Consider the following 16,888-nt stretch of genomic DNA (forward strand, 5'->3'; position numbering starts at 1 on the left):
TCCTAAAAATTTTGACTTCGACATAACGACCAAGGCCCAAGGGTCCAAATTTTCTTGAAATTTCCAATATTCCCTTGGTGGGGGACTTCCAAAAATTAACTTCTTTTAGATCCACTAATTTTTCCACTTGGAGAAATAAATTTCTCAAACTTTTTAATTTTGATTCTAAATTAATTAATTTTATGGCTTAGGAATTAATTTTATTTTTGCCAGAAAAATTAATTAATTGACTCATGAGGGGATCAATTATTTTGCCACCCTCAAATATTTAGTCATGGCGTCTAAGTATGAGGAACCAAGGGGTGAGGAAATTTCCTCAATAGATTTCTTGCCAGTATTTCGCTGTAGGATTCCCAGTTTCGGCATCCAGTTGTACTCAGATTATTTCACTGCTGCTTAATATTAAAACCTCAGCTGCTGCACCGGTTTTCCAAAGTTGGGTTTTTCCGGGGACTTTTGTCAAAAAATAACTGTGCTATTTTGTGTGTGTAGTATTTCTTCCAGCGTTTATTCTTCCACAATTTTATTTGTGTAGGTTGCAGTGTGAGTTATTCAATATTTATTGCAGGAAACAATAAATAAATTGTTAAATTAAAATAACAATTAGGAGAATAATTTCCATTTGCTGTAATAGGATTCCAGTTTTCAGAATTTTCACAATCTTGAGTACTATATGCAACATGAGATGGCCCAAAGAGCCTTTCCTAAATATTTCATATTCTGATATTGTCTCACTTGCCCAATTGGTCAATGTATTTCATAGAGGGCCAAAATTTGTTAATCTTAAAAATTAGCCATTTGTCCAAAAATACCTTCTCTACTACAAACCTGTTAAGTTCAATATCTCTGTCAGAAATGAGCCTCGACTTGAGGCTTTATATCTCTTTTTAATGCCTATGACAATTTTTAGAGATTTTATGATTGACTTATTTGAATCCTTTCAAGGAAGGTATATCTTGAACTGTTCCCCCCAGCATTGACATTGAACCCCCAAATTAGCAATGTTTTTACAAGGTCAATATCCATTCATCTTGTTAATGCATGTCAACCCTTGAGAAAGTTTTTGTTGAAATCATAATTAAGCATGATGCACTTGGTATTTGTGATGTATTGTTGTATATAGTTCTCAACATATGTAATTGTAAGCTTTTAAGAAGAGAAGAAAAGATCATAGCTTCAAGCACATGTATTATGGAGTCATTCTTGAAACCCAACCAATGTTTTGTTTTGAAAGAAATTGATTGATCATATTTTGAAGCAATGTAACTTATTTGTTTTTCTTTTTTTACAGGTTGTGTCCAATTTTTCTGCTGTAGCTGAACCTTTGTTTTATGTGGAATCTTGGGCACACTTTCCAAAGGAACGAGATCGCCTTTTCAAACTTATTGCAGATAGCAATGTGGGTATTTGACTATCAAAGATTAATCATGTAAATGATACATTGTAGAAAGAATTTCAAATGTCCTGAAGGTGGTAAAATAAGAGGTCTCTCAACTTGAAAATAAATAAGCATTTTATTAATTAGTAACATTAATATTAATTCCATTCGCTTGGTTTGTTCTTTACAAAAATACTATGTAAATGAAAATTTTCTTCTATTTGTTAAACAATTTATTTTTTAGATGTTATCTCTCAATGTCTCCCTAGAAAAAAAAGTTCTAACCTTTTTCAGGAATAACCTAAGAGTAATATTAAGCAAGCCACCCAATATCACTTTGGTGGTGGTGTGCCACTCTTTAGGCCAAGGAATTCTTAGCCTAGGGGCAATGCCTATGTCAACCTAAGCCTAATCCTTTGATACAAGGTGAAATGGTGCTCATCCTAGATTGATCTCACTCAATCAAACCAACTCACTGTTAGTCGAAATGGCCTAAGAGTGAAGGTAAATCATAAAGTCCAAACTTATAGAGAGCTCAACATTGCTAGTCCAAAATGTCCTTGTAGGACATGTTGAAGTAGATATGTGAGTAGACTATAACGAGGTTCAAGCCCAACCAATCCCAATAGTTTTATTAAAGGGATAAATATGAATGCCCAAGAATTATTGACACTTAAGATGAATTAAGAATGAGTGTTGGTGCTATGAAAGCATATTGCATTGAAGTTAGTACTGCAGTAAAAATGACCATCAATTATTCACAACAAAATCTTAAACCATGTTGAGCATGTGAGAGAATTACATCACCGTTTAGATATCATATGCTTGTGAGGATTGTTGGTATGCCAAAGTAAATGAAATGTGAAACCTCTACCAAGTATATGTGTGCATTTTAGAGCATCTCTAAAAGTATGTAAAAGAATTTCAGATTTAAGGACAAAAAAGGAATCTGACTACAATAGTATTGAGGCCACCAATAGACAATATGCAATGTTGTTGTATGTGGAAGTCTGTTACTCAATCAACATCAAGTAATAATATCATTTAGTGACCATGTTCTATGTGAGAAATGTTATGAAAGCAAAGAAAAGTGTTGATTATGTCTATTGTCTATCAATGATATTCTTCATTACAAAGTGATGTATCAAACACATCGCTGAAGAATTAAGTTCATTGTTCAAAAATTCCCTTTAGTGCCATGCAAGGAAAAGAACTCTGAACATAACTGTGAAAGTGTTATGAAATTAGTTGTACTAGAAAGATTAAAAGAGGATCATTACATACATTTTGAAGTTATGTTGCTTGTATGTGGATTGGATAGTGTTGTCAAAAGTTAGAATAGTGAAGAATCATAAATATCAATTGTTACCACAAAATCTAGCAGGTCTTGGAGAGGGAAGCCCTACAAGACAAGTGCTAGACAAAGTGCTAACAATGGGGTAGAGGCCCAATATCACCTCAGCCAAAACCCCTTGCTCTTTACAGATTATCACCAATGGGAGGAGTCCCGGTAAAGGAGGAATCACTTAAAATGGATATTCTAATGATAATGTAAAAATTAACCTTACTAAAGCTCATTCAAAGAGAGACACATTAAATGTACAAGGCTTCAAAGAAGAAAAATGCTCTCAAAGAGAAGCCCTAGAAAAGAAGGCTCAAGACCTAGGGTTTTGAGATTTTCAATGGTGATAGGTATTCACAAGGTCAAGGCCCAAGGGAAGGGTTTCTTGCAATGATATTCAACTATGCCAAGGCTCGTGAAACCCTTAAGAAAGTCCTCAAGTTGAGGGAAGAGAAACTAGGGTTTCCCTATTAGAATAACACCTAGGGAAAGAGATTTTATGGATGAAATTTGAGTGGATGCCCACCAAATCGACAGGTTAGGTAGCCTACACCTATCTCTTGATGTTTAGGCTCTCAAATTACCAATAATCCTCCCAAAATTTTTGATCCAAGCTCTAGATTTTCACCCTAGCCTTAAAAGGATCGAATTTGAGAAGAGAAAATTATGGAGAAAATTTAAGGTTGATCATCAAGTGATTGGACCAGTGCCTTGTCCTATGGGGATATGGAGTCAAGGATGTGCTAGATAATCCTAATTCCCTTCCAAGGAGGTCAAAATTTGATGCCCTAGCTATCAAAATTTCAACAATTACCCACTTAATGGAATAATGGATTTTTATGGAGAATAAGTACTCCACTAGGAACATTCATTACATGTTATAGAATGAGTAACATATGCAATACTCAACTAGATAGCCTTTAGAATTTATTTTCAACAAATTAGGGTACAAACAAGCATAATCTTGAAGTAGAAATTCTATACATTAGAAAATTCAAAATAATAATATTCAACAATAGGCACTTACAAGATAACATGTAGTATATACATCCATTGGACCAAGAAATAGCTACAAAGAATGTCAAAATCAACTTCCATACATCAAAATGCATCCGAGTATCTCCAAAATTTCCCACAAGAAGTAAGTGTGAATTCTCTAAGAGGTCTGAAATTCACAAGTTTAATGATGAGAGAGATCAAATGACATCTCTCTAATTTATATGTGTTCAATGCACTCTAATTTCAACCTATGAGCCCCTGAAATAATAAAATAATGGGAAAGTACTAAGTAAGGACACAAGTCGACCTTATAGCTGATATGTAAACATAAGAATTAACCCACAAGGAGATCAAAATGTTGACGCCATGCATGTGTAGGCCCTTCTAGGGCATGTGTTGAGATCCAGTGCCAAAGTGAGTGTAGAGGGCTCCAAAAATCATGATCCAGGGGTTGGCCCCTAAATCTCCATGCAAATCTATGTGTGGACCCCAGTTTTGTGTTTGGGGCAAAAAATGGGCTTCATCGATCTCTTGGTGATAGATTACCCTGATTCTGCTCCAACATTGAGGGCCCTAAGGATGGTGTTAGCCCTCTCATGTCTCAAGGGGTGAGACAAACCTCATTTGGGCCTCAGAGTAACTACTAAACCATGTGATCACTGCTAAGCCGGCTGGGGCACACTAACCCAAGTGCATCATCTCATGAATAATGTGGGGCAAACTGTAGACTGTTGGGGTGCTATATGTACCCATGGAATGGAATGACGTGTTGTAAGTGGTAGAGTCCCATGGCTTTTAACGCTTCACCTGTAAGGTGTCATAATGCTCCTCTAGTGGAATTGAGCCCATGATGAAAACCACCTGCGAATCACACTTAATGTCTAGTGTTGCATCTTCACCATTAGGTACAATAATCATTAGTGCATATAAGTGAACCAATCTTGTTAGTCAAGGGAAAATTGACACTTCATACAAGGCTTCCCTTCCAAATTTGGGGCTTTGATCACGTAATAGTGTTACTTGCCTAGGTAGGAGTCGCTAATAAACAACCCTATTAGGCGTTCCCAACCTTTAAGGGGAAAGACAAGACCTTGGTGTCTCTTCCAATCAATAGGTGGCATATGAATAATAATGGAATAGAGGGGCAAAAGGGTTCTCAAGGCCAAATGCCATGGTCAAAGGGGTAGTAATAATGAGGAAATCCACATTCTGGGCATACAGATATGAGGAGGGAGAAATTGTGGATGCATGAGTTACCCAAGGCCTTTGTTTCTCCACTCCTCTTATTTCCTTTTTCCTTCTTTTGATTTTTCTTTGTATTATTGCTCGAAGCTCTAGGAAATGAGAGAAAGTTGTGAATGATGTGTAGAGTGGCTACCTCCTTAAAGGAGGGGTAGTTCATTGCCCACTATGGTTTTTTAGTTTTTGTAGCATCATATGGTGTTCTAGTCTTGAGACTTTATGGAAAGGCTAAAACGTTGACCCTCTGAGAATTTCGACCTTCCTTCCTTTTCCTCTTCTGGGGATTGGAAATCTTCCTCTTGGAATGTTGTTGCCCTCATTTTCCACCTTCTACTCACCCTCTGGCTCTATCTTCTCTGTTGAGTTGTTGCTACTGGGAAAATCGAATTGCCTGGGCAACTGAGTATCTAAATTGGTGCATTGTCCATCACCACATCGGTCTCCTCTTATAATCCATTGTTGGAGCACCAACGACCAAGATTAAAACTTAATCAATGGCTAGAATCATCTCTGGATTGATCTGTGTGAGTTTTTAGATGATTCTCACCTTATCTCAATTAAAGTTGATTAATTAACCATATTCCCTAAGTTTAGACTTAGGAAATATTTAAAAATAGGCTAATAATCTAATTGAGACACTTCTAGGTGGAATTTACAGAAATGATTTCTGGGTCATGGAGAACTCTTGTGTTTTAGCCTCTCCACAAAGTTTTGAGACTAGAACACCTTCAATGCTACAAAAATTAACATTTCCCAGTCAGCAGCAAGCAAAATGGCTAGATTGACAGCAACTGTAGGCCAAGTGTGTCAGGGTCTGCGCTAGGGTGACGCAGGGCCTGTGCAGAGCAGGGGGACGACTTGATTGTTAGAGGTAGTTAGGTGCCAAAGATGTTTAGAGAGAGGGTAAAATCCCTCAGTATATTTTTTGTCAGTGTTTCTCTTGGGTAGAATCGCTAGTTTCACGACATTTTATTGTACTTAGAATTTTTGCTGCATAATAATATTATAAACCCTCATCCGTTGCAACTGGTTTCCCGACATTGGGTTTTTCCGGGGATTTTTGTCCAAAAATAATGGTGTCATTTTTATGTGTGTGCTAGCATTTCTCAGTTTCCAACGCTTTAATTTTCTGTAGTATTTTATTTGTGAAGATTACAGTGTGATTAATTCGTTGTTGTCGTAGCAATAAACTGCATAGTTAATTTATAGTTAGAAGAATTAATTCCAGTTGCTGCAATAGAAATTTCGTAGAAATTTTCACATTGTATCAGAGAGAGTTTGATAGATGGAAAGCTTAGAGGTGGAAGAAGAAAATTTCCTTGTTCAAAGGGAGCAGTAGGCTGAAATTTTCTAGGGCTATGTAGTGCTTAGACAAGCAGTGCGAATTATTGGGCAAGGGTTCGATTTTCCAGTTGCAGTTGCAGGAAAATTCAATTTGTCTAGAAAAGCTATTCGAACAGGTAGAGGGAGCCACAACAACTCAATATTTTCGTTGAGCAGATTTCTTGTCTAGGCACAGAAGGTTTTGCAGTAGTTTGCTAGAGCAGAATCAGTGTCAAGTGGGAGAGAAATTGCACACACAAAAGGAGGAATATCCAGAGTTTCCTAGAGGGTTTCTAATTCCAGTTTTCTAGAGGAAATCCACAATTTTCTAGTTGCAGAAGGTTGTACGAGTTTGGCAGACTAGCTAGTTTGAGTTGCTAGGATTACAGTTCGTGTGCCAGTTTTCCGGTGAAGGACATTCAAAAAGACTGAGTGAGTGGTTCCAGAAAGAAGCTAAAGGTAGAGCGAGGCAAACAGAGTAGTTCTGCACATTCCAGAAGGGAGTGCTAGTTTCAGAACAGGTAGCCAAGCAAGAAAACAGGAGGAGATTCTAGTTTTGAGTTTTTTGCAGATATGGCCACAGTCGGGTTTAGAGATCAAGATAGATTGGATGGTGCCTCCAACTATGTCATTTGGAAGGCCAAGATGTCCTTTCTCCTTGATGAGCATGGTTTGAAGACCTATGCAGAGAACGTTGTGGCAGAACCTACTGATCAACAGCAACTAGAGAACTTTAGAAAGGAAATGGCCAAGGCGAAGCAAATGATTCTCGATGGAGTTCGAGATCATATAGTCTCACATATAGCTGGCAAGAACACGGCCAAAGAGATGTGGGATGCTCTCGCAGAGTTATATCAGAATCCTTTCGAGCAGCGGAAGATGTTTCTGAAGGAGAAGTTGTGGAACATCAAGATGCATAAGGGTGAAGGAATTGATCCCTTTCCCACTAGAATTCAAGAAATCTGAGATTAGCTTATAGCAGTAGGAGAAGTGCCTCAAGATACAGAGCTTGTGTGTTTGGTCCTGAACAGTGTCTCCGAGGATTGGGAAATATTCATCCAAGGCATTCTAGGATGATATACATTATGAAGGTGGGACAGGATGTCGTCAGACCTGTAGCAGGAGGAGATGAGGTGAGCACTAGTGAAGACCTCCATTAGCGGCAGCAGTAACAAGGGATCGAAAGGTGTGAAGGAGGAAGATAATGTGGCCCTTGCATCAAAGGGTCCCAGTCAAGGACAGGGTTCGCAGGGGGAGAAGAAGAAAAAGAAGGATCTATATAAGTTCAAGTACTTCAGGTGTGGTGAGTTTGAACACTACAATACTCAGTGTCCTCAAAGGAAGAAGGACAAATAGGATCAGGCAGCAACATCTGCAGAGATAGACAAGTTGTCCTCCAGGCTAGAGGAAGATTTTGCCATGTTTGTAGCTATATCTCCAAGAGTGAGGTGGGGCGATATGGAGCTTTAGTCCCAGTGTTGTGTAGAGATTTGGGTAGGGTCTGGTGAGGCGAGCATTGGAGGGTGTTTCCTCATGGATTAATACCTTGCTACAGGGGCCCACAATATTCAGTGGTAAAAGGATCAATGTTAGTTATTGCAAACAGTTCCAGAGTGACAATTGCAAACTAGTTGCATTCAAATGTTGAGGAGCGCAAAGTAGTGTTGATAGCATAGCAGGAGGCTTAGTAGCAGAGTTAGCAACAACGCAAATTTGCCGGTGGACAGTGTAGAGGCTAGTAGCAGCCAGATGCTCAGGAGAAAGTTGCAGCACAAAGGCACTGTGGATTTAGTATTTTGGATGCTTCTCAGTTGCAGTAGTTGCAGTAGCAATGACAACAATTGAGAGGGAGTTGCAGTGTAGATGCAGATTTGGAAACATTACAAGATGTAAAGTGTAGTGTCAGCAGCAACACAAATGCAGTAGTTTGGTTCAAATGTAGTCAGTGGCAGAGGAATCAGAGTTAGCACAGTAGTTGGTGGATAATGGCAGGCAGCTACAATTGTCAGACATTAGCAGGGTGGTTGGATGATGTTGTAGAGATAGGGTGTTGTAACAGTTGTGCAACACTAGTTGGAGAGAACCCCTTCCTTGCTAAGAGGGAGTGTTAGTTTTTGTACCATCGGATGGTGTTCTTATCTCAAGACTTTGTAGAGAGGCTAAAATACAAGAGTTCTCCAAAACCCATAAATTGTTTATGGAAATTCCACCTAGAGGTGGCTTAATTAAATTAATTATCATAATTAAAAATTTGCCAAGTCTAACTTAGGAAGACTGGTTAATTAATAGGAATTAATTGAAAAATGTGAGAATTCTATAAAAACTCACATGGATCGATTTGGAGATGATCTCAACCATCGATTAAGTTTTAAACATTGTGGAAAAAGTCTGGATTAAATCCCAAAAACCTGATTTTTTCAGCAAAACGATTAAATTGACTGACTTTTCGCAGACTTTTTGATTACCGAAAAAATCGTGATTTAATCGAATTAATCTTGATTTTATCGGGAATCGACCAAAAAAGTTGGCCATCTCTCCCAGGCCGCGGATAAGAGGCCGAAAAGGGCGAAAAAAATATATTTGCTTGTTTTTTTGCTCCCATTTGTCCCTGTGGAGAGAGTAGTTGTTTGCCATTGCCCAAGAGGAGGAGATTTGCTAGTTTTGTGGTGGGGATTTGGAGATTTGTCCACTGCTCAACGTGAGAGATTCAAAGTGTTGAATTGCTGCTGCCAGGTATGTATTTTAATTTCTCTCTTAGTCTTTGTTACACAAATGGCTTCTTAAATCTTTCTATAATTCTATTAGTTTGTTTATATCTTATTTTTGCCTAGAATTTTGAATCAAAACATTGTTTAGAATCTAGATTGAAGCAAAACTTCAACTTTCAAGAATAAAATGACAAAAATTCAAACCCTTGTTTATTGAATCTGAGTGTTTTCAAGTGGGTGAGAAGAGGCATTTAAAATCTAAAATCAACAATTGCATTTGTGTTTGCTTCCTATGTGATGGGAATTTTTTTTTTTTCAATTTTTTTTTGTGCCCAGGTTCAAATTCAAGTTCAAAGTTTAAAACAATATGCAAAGGCTTTTGGACACTATGTAGGAATATGGTGACCCTGATACTATACTCGAATTTGGGGGGATCACTAGAATGTATTTGACTTGCAAGTTGTGTGGCAAGCATATGTTAGGAGGTATCAACAAATTAAAATTTCATTTGGGGCAAATTCTGGGGCAAAATGTTGACCTTTGCCCAAATCCATCTCCAAAAGTCATCCGACGGACCATACTATCATTGATGGATAAAGAGGAGGGAAAAGACACTAGAGCAACACTAAAAATCCAACTTGTCGGGGCCTCAAGAGTGGGGGGAAGTGAGAGTGCTTCTTTAGCATCACCTTCCACACCCGTATGTCCCAACCCCTCAGCTTTCTCATCTTTTTCTGTTCCTAGAACCACACCTGGTGCACAATCTGGCATCAAATCGACACTTTAAAAAAGGAAAAGGCAGGCTGACAGGTTGGTCAGTCAGTGTCTTCTATGGAGTGATGTTCCTTTCAACATTGCCAAGACAAACCCATTCTACCGACCTATGTTTGATGTTGTTGCTGTTGTTGGCCCGGGGTACAAAGCCCCCACCTTTGCAGAATTGACAGGGCCTCTTCTTCAAGATGAAAAGACTGATTGCAGTGCTAGATTGGAGGAGTTTAGGGTATCATGGGAACACACTGGATGCACAGTCATGTCAGATGGTTGGACTGACTAGAAGGGTAGGACCCTTCTTAACTTCTTGGTTAGTTTTCCCAAGGGTACAATGTTTATGAAATCTGTTGATGCATCTGCACACATTAAAGATGCACGTTTATTATGTGAGTTGTTGGACCTCTTCATTCAGGAAGTAGGCCCAAGTAATGTTGTCCAAGTCATAACAGAGAACGCTGCAAATTATGTTGCAGTTGGCAAGTTGCTTATGGAGAGGTATCCTAACTTGTTTTGGACACCTTGTGCTGCTCATTGCATTGACTTGATGTTGGAGGCTATAGGTAAGATTCCTAGTGTGAGGGATATTGTTGAATCATTCAGGAGCATAACAAAATTTATATATAATCATGCATCTGTGCTTAGCTTGATGAGAAGATTCACCAAAAACAAAGAGTTGGTGTGTCCTTCCATTACACGATTTGCCACTACTTTCATATCTCTTCAATCTCCGTTGAATTCTATGTGGGATGTGAAGAGAATGTTCTTTCACTGGATTGGTGTGCTTTATCTATTAGCCACAAACTAGAGGGAGAGGGCATAGGTAGAGTAGTTTCATTAACTAATCAGAGCTTTTGGGCAGGAGTAGAGGAGGTATGTGCCATTTGAGAACCTTTGGTAAGGGTTCTTCGGTTGGTTGATGGAGACAAGCCCGCAATGGGCTACTTGTATGAGGCCATGGATAGGGCCAAAGAAGACATTCGTGCTTATTATGAATATAAGGGAGACGAGGGGTGAGAGAAACAACAGGTCATATGGAGAGTGATTGATGAGCGATGGAACAATACCCTCCATCGCCCCATTCATGCTACAGGTATCTACCTCAACCCCACATTTTATTACGCTTATGGTTTCAGATTTGATGCCGAGGTGATGGATGGATCCTTCACTTGTGTTGAGAGGATGGTTGCATCTGAGAAAGAACATGAAGATATTTCTAAAGAAATGGAGGTATATAGGATGGGAGGTGGCACATTTGGTTTTACCATGGCTATTAAGAATAGGATGACCAAAATGCGAGGTAAGCTTTAGTTTGTTTCAAACTTTCAAGTTTAGAATTTCAATGTTTATTTTTATGTTTTTCATTTTTCTTTTAACTTGTAGATGTTTGGTGGACAAGTTATGGTGGCAGAGTACTCCATCTCCAAAATTTTGCCATTCGAGTGCTCAGCCAAACATGCAGTTCCTATGGGTGTGAGCGCAACTGGAGTGTATTTGACAAAATACACAGCAAAAAGCACGACAGGTAAAATAAATTCATTTTTTTTTTTTTTGAATTCATTTGATTATTTTTAATATTTAAATTTTCTAAGTACTAATTTACAATCTATGACCCTAATACAGATTGGAATCCCAACGCCTCAATGACATGGTCTACGTCTACTACAACTTTGGATTGTGGGTGAGACAACTTCAGAAACCACCTGATGTGGAAGCCATCTCATTGGACAATATTGATACCACTACTGCATGGAGGGTCGAGACTGAGAGGCCGACCATGGACTCGATCCCAGATTGGTTAGATGTGGATCCAGAGGAGGTAGCAGTTGCAGGGGAGGGAGAGCTAGAGGTAGAGGAGGAGGAGAAACATCAAGTTCAAGAGGCAGAGCTAGATGAGGATGATGAGGAGGAGGTGACACCATCTAGGATGGGCAATAGCAACATAGGACAGAGGCCACCTCTTTTATCAACTTCTAGAGGACGACTAACTCCATTTGTATTTCCAGGGGTTGGGCCTTCTTCCTCTAGAGGGAAAGGCAAAGCCATTCCCTATTCCCGTAAAAAGGGCAAAGGATCTCAGCGACTGATTACTTTATGACATGTAGATGACTCATGATATACATTTTTTTTTTTTGTTGATATTTTGACTCTTGAGAGTTGATACTTAGACAAGACTCAAGATTCAGGAGTTGATTCACTATTTTGATATGTGATGTAGCACTAGACCATATACATATTATATATTAGCTTTCTTTACATGTTTATGTGGAAATGCATTTATTTGATGTTGTGGATACTCTAGATGCTAAAAAGAATTAAAAAAATGAATATTTTTGTGTTTTTTTAATTTTGCTGACTTTTTCAAAAAACTCCCTACTGTAACGAGTTTTTCAAATTTTGGACCCTTGTTGATTTAATCCTGACTTCGACTTTTTCCACATTGGTTTTAATCGTGGCCATTGGAATCCCAGCTGAAGATTATAAGAAGAGGCCGATGGGTAGATGGATAACACATTAGTGCAGATACTCAGTTTCCCAAGAAGTTTGAAGTGCAGTATTGATTTAGCAGTGGAGATCGAGCTAAGAGGCAAGTAGCAGGTGGCAGGAGAGGTCAACAGTGATTCAGAGGAAGTTTTCCAGTTCCAATGAGTTAGAAACACGGGTGTCAAAATTTTCTCCATAAAGCAGTGTAGGATTGCGCAGTTGCTTCAACATAGGAGTTCGATTTAGCTGAAAGGGAAGACGTTTTCAGTTCCAGAGGTTAGGAAGATTTTCCAAAGGGCCAAAGAACCATTTTCCCAGTCAGTAGCAGGCAGAATGGCTAGATTGGCAGTTGTTCCAGGCCAAGCGTGTGAGGGTTTGTAATAGGGTGACGCAGACCCTATGCAGAGCAGGTGTACGTTTTGCTTTTCAGAGGCAGTTAGGTGCTGGGATTTTTCAGATAGAGAGTAAAATTCCTCAGTATATTTCTGCCAGTATTTCCCTTGGATAGAATTGACAGTTTGGTGACATTTTATTGTACTCGGAATTTTTGCTGCATAATAATAATATAAAACCTCCGTTGTTGCAACACGTCTTCCCACATTGGGTTTTTCCGGGGACTTTTGTCCAAAAATAATTGTGTCATTTTTATGTGTGTGCTAACATTTCTCAGTTTCCAGCGCTTTTATTTTCTGTAATATTTTATTTGTGAATAATTGCAGTGTGATTAATTCGTTGTTGTCGTAGTAATAAACTGCATAACTAATTTATAGTTAGAAGAATTAATTCCAGTTGCTGCAATAGAAATTTCGTAGAAATTTTCACAGGGTTAGGACATCCAATGGTTCCTTTTATGATGTGATGGGGAAACATTGGCCCTAGGAACAGAGTGATGGGAATAATCATAAGGGGTGGAGCTTATTCTTGGCTTTTGCCGACATGGTAATTTTAATTTCTCGGCCATATTTTGCATTTTATAATTTTCTTTTTATTTTGTTTCTTGCTTATGGCCATGATATGATTTTTACTTTACTTTTGGCTGCATCATCCTTCGGGGAAACATTTCCAGGCTCAACCCAGATATGTGGACAAGGGGAGGGAGTATGCTAAAATGCAATGGACCCAAAGAAGGGAGATGGAGTATAGGGCTCGTAGTGTACGGAGGGAAGTGATAAGTATGGAATGGGAAAATAGGACCACGCTATCTCAATCGGAGTTTCCCAAGTAGTGTCCTTCCTAAAGCCATGGGCCATTGGTGGAGGTCCCATTGGACTAGGATTGAATATTTACCCCCCATTTGAGATGAGGGAACAAAACCACTTTCAAAACCCTTCCTTCCAAGTTACCCAATAATCCATGCCAAATGCCCCAAATGAAAAACAAGCATAAGCACCTGATTGCACAATGAATAACGTATCCTTTGGATTGGATTGCCCAACTTCTAACATGGGCTCTTGAAAAATGAGCAAGGAAAGATACAACTGATGTAGGTGCCAGAGATAAAATGGTACATCACATCGGCTTCAAGGTGGCTGTCAGGGGCTTCCTGCTAGAAGAAATGATTAGGAGAAAAGTTCTCCTAGGGTTACCCACATTTGGTGGGTAACATCTGGATCCAACTGGGACATGAGCTCACCATAGAGTGCATGATCCGTGTACTCGAATGGGGAGTTGATGAGGACTCCAGTAATCTCTTGGGACGCAAACCAATACCCTGTGCATTACATTACAACTATTGGGAGCATGTGTATTGGGCATACTTTTAATGCCCATGTTTTTCACTAAATAATAAATCCATACATAAAAGTTAATATATTCTAAGTGAAATTCTAATCTATATTCAGTCTAATCTAGCATGAGAACATAATATGATGATGTTAGCTATGCAAAAGGAATATGCAATGCACCTACACTACCATGCAATGTGAACATTTAATGCATGAGTTAAGTATAGTCATATAGCCAATGTAACCAACATATCATTAGATCAATATAAAAACACTTTCCCTTATGAACCATCATGAGACAAGACACCCAAATATCACATTTTCCATTGCAAGATTTACTTGACGAATGGTAAGGGTGGGAGGCGGGAACATATGAGGACCATGTATCAAGGATCATGGATGAGGAGGGAAAAGAGGAATCCAACTTGTGCCACCTTTCTTGCAACAAAAGAATGGAGAATTCAACGACCAAGCTCATAAATTTTTGATGAAGAGCAAGCTCAGGCATATCCTCCTTATGACATGAAGAGATAGATGGCTCATACATATCCACAGTCACATCATCTTGATTATCAAAGAAAGGATAAGGTGTGCTACAATCATCATACCTTGGGAAGATGTAATATTATAAACTAGGAAAATACAACAAATAACATATGCATGCACTAAATTATAGCAATAAAAATCTGAACAAGAGCACAGATAAAAAAACCCCAAAATCTGGGCAATAGTTTTGAGCCATTTTATTAATTATGGATGGAAAATCAAGTACAATAGGATGAAATCCATAGAACCCAGGCTTGCTATAGTAGGAAATGCAAGACCAAGGTGAGAGTGTATAGGATTAGGTGTTGGAATTGGCCCAAATCTGTAGCTCGAACTTGCCCAGAAACTCTGCTGCTGACTACTTAATGGAACTAGTCGTCCTGCGCAAAATAATGCCCAAAATGCTCTAAAATTTGTAGTCATGATCTCCTCTTCTCAAGCCCGAAAATACCCAATAAAGGTTTGGCCTATCTCCAAGCCAAAATCGAACCCACAAAGTGATTGCAAATTCCCTAGCTAACCAACAATTCTCCCTGCTATAAGAATGAGGATTTCAAGCCCGAATATCACCCAATATTTTTTGTAAAATTTGTTTGAAATTCCTCTCAATAAACCCACAAAAACCCATAAAGGATTTGGGCTGAATCCACTGATCCTCTGGTGAACCCCAACAAGTGTGAATTGCCCAATTTGGCCAAAAAAACGCCCCACAATACTGATACTACGGAATTAAGCCCAAATCCACCATTGGAAATCTCTCCCAACTCTAGCTAAATTCTCCGCTGAGGAATAACTCCTATCTCTGGCCATTATCTCACCTCAACCTCTATTCCTCCAACCCTTGCACAAACCTGCTTGGAGGCCCTTGTGCACTTCCAAAATTGTAGAATTTTGGCCCCAAGAATTCCCTCAAACTTAGCCCTGCTGATCACCACAAAAACTCCAGATAAAATAATGGAAAACACCTGCAAATTGTTCGGTGTTATGCTCCTCCGTAACTGATCTCCCCACAGGAAATTTGAACCACTTTTGTGCCTTAGAAGAAACACACACTAGCTGCGATAACCTATAAATATGCCCAATGAAAACTATGAATTAAGCTCCCCAAATTCTCCTCACTAGGGAGACACTCGAAATTCTTTGAAATGAGGGTGGAATTTCCCACTCATAATTTCCTTGTGCTGAAACCTAGCTATTGTTCGAGAATTCTGATATGGTTTGTTGGTGCCTTTCACATTGACTACATTGCAAGGTATACACATCAATTTTCTTTCAACCCACATATAGATGATTTGATCACAACTTCAATGATACATAAGGATGGGAAGGATGGTTGGAATAGGGGATTTTATACATCACCTTGGAAGGAGGTGCTTTCTCCTTCAGAATGTCAATCCATAACTCACAATATTTCCATTCTACTTTATAGGGTGGATACAATGTTAGGATGTAGAGAAATGAGACAAGTATTGGGCTGAAGTCTTCAAGTAATGGAAATGTCAATTTCCCAATGTGGCATTGGGATACAAGGATTTTTTTGAGCATTGGTTTACATGGTAGTGGATTGCTTCTCGGTATGGAAAATTGTGACAATGATGTAGGGTTATGCAGGGTTCAGTTGTGATAGGATGATACAAAAAATATATGTTGGAGCATTCTACAAGCATGTTTGGGATCCTGGAATTGATATTCAAGCTTTGGATTGATTGAGGGAAAGAAAACTTGGGAAGGGAGGATTATAATCTTCCTGTTGTCGCACAAAGTGTCTAGGCACTGCGACAATGCTCGGAGTAAGGGTTGTCACTTTTAAATCGTTACTCACTCCGTTTAGACTCTCTCCTAGACAAGTCAAGGGGGGTAGTCCCTAGGTAAATAGATGAGGGTAGCCTGTGAAAAACAGACTCTAGGAGATTGTAATGATGGACAACTTGACGAAAGTAAACGAATCTTGACTTGGATGAACAAATTAAACGCTAATGTATCCAAGACACGACCACAAGATAGAAATGATTACAGATCAATGCCATTTTATATTCAATCAACTGTAGATTAAGTAAAACAAGTTATCCAGAACAATTTTCCAATAAGCGACGAATAATGACAATCATGAATAATCAATATAAACGCCCAAAACCGTATCATGCAAGAGATTCCACATTTAAAATGATTATCGTTAATGACCAAGATCTAGAACTAATTAATTTTCTCCAACAGTCAATATAACTTAAAACATTTATTGTACTTTGACCATAGGAAAATCATAAAAATGCATTTAATGACCAAATAACACTAAGGAACTTTAGGTTTAAATTTTAATTATTCCTTAGGCAATAACTTCAATGGTAAGTGAAGAAATCAAAATCTTTTAATG

General features: G+C 38.7%; 1 protein-coding gene across 3 annotated transcripts in view; it reads left to right on the forward strand.

The window, feature by feature from the left end:
• Nucleotides 1-16,888, forward strand: part of LOC149155597 (Calcineurin-like metallo-phosphoesterase superfamily protein) — a 521,819-nt gene that overhangs the window by 300,456 nt on the left and 204,475 nt on the right. For all 3 annotated transcript variants that reach the window (XM_089445784.1, XM_089445785.1, XM_089445783.1), the window contains one exon: nucleotides 1,292-1,399. In XM_089445784.1, coding sequence (XP_089301910.1) covers nucleotides 1,292-1,399 — 108 coding nt within the window. The remainder of the gene's footprint in view (nucleotides 1-1,291; nucleotides 1,400-16,888) is intronic.

Source organism: Pinus tabuliformis, chromosome 9 (genome assembly GCF_031772625.1).
Source record: "Pinus tabuliformis cultivar Carrire ecotype Pingquan chromosome 9, CPIR1, whole genome shotgun sequence".
Classification (NCBI taxonomy): domain Eukaryota; kingdom Viridiplantae; phylum Streptophyta; class Pinopsida; order Pinales; family Pinaceae; genus Pinus; species Pinus tabuliformis.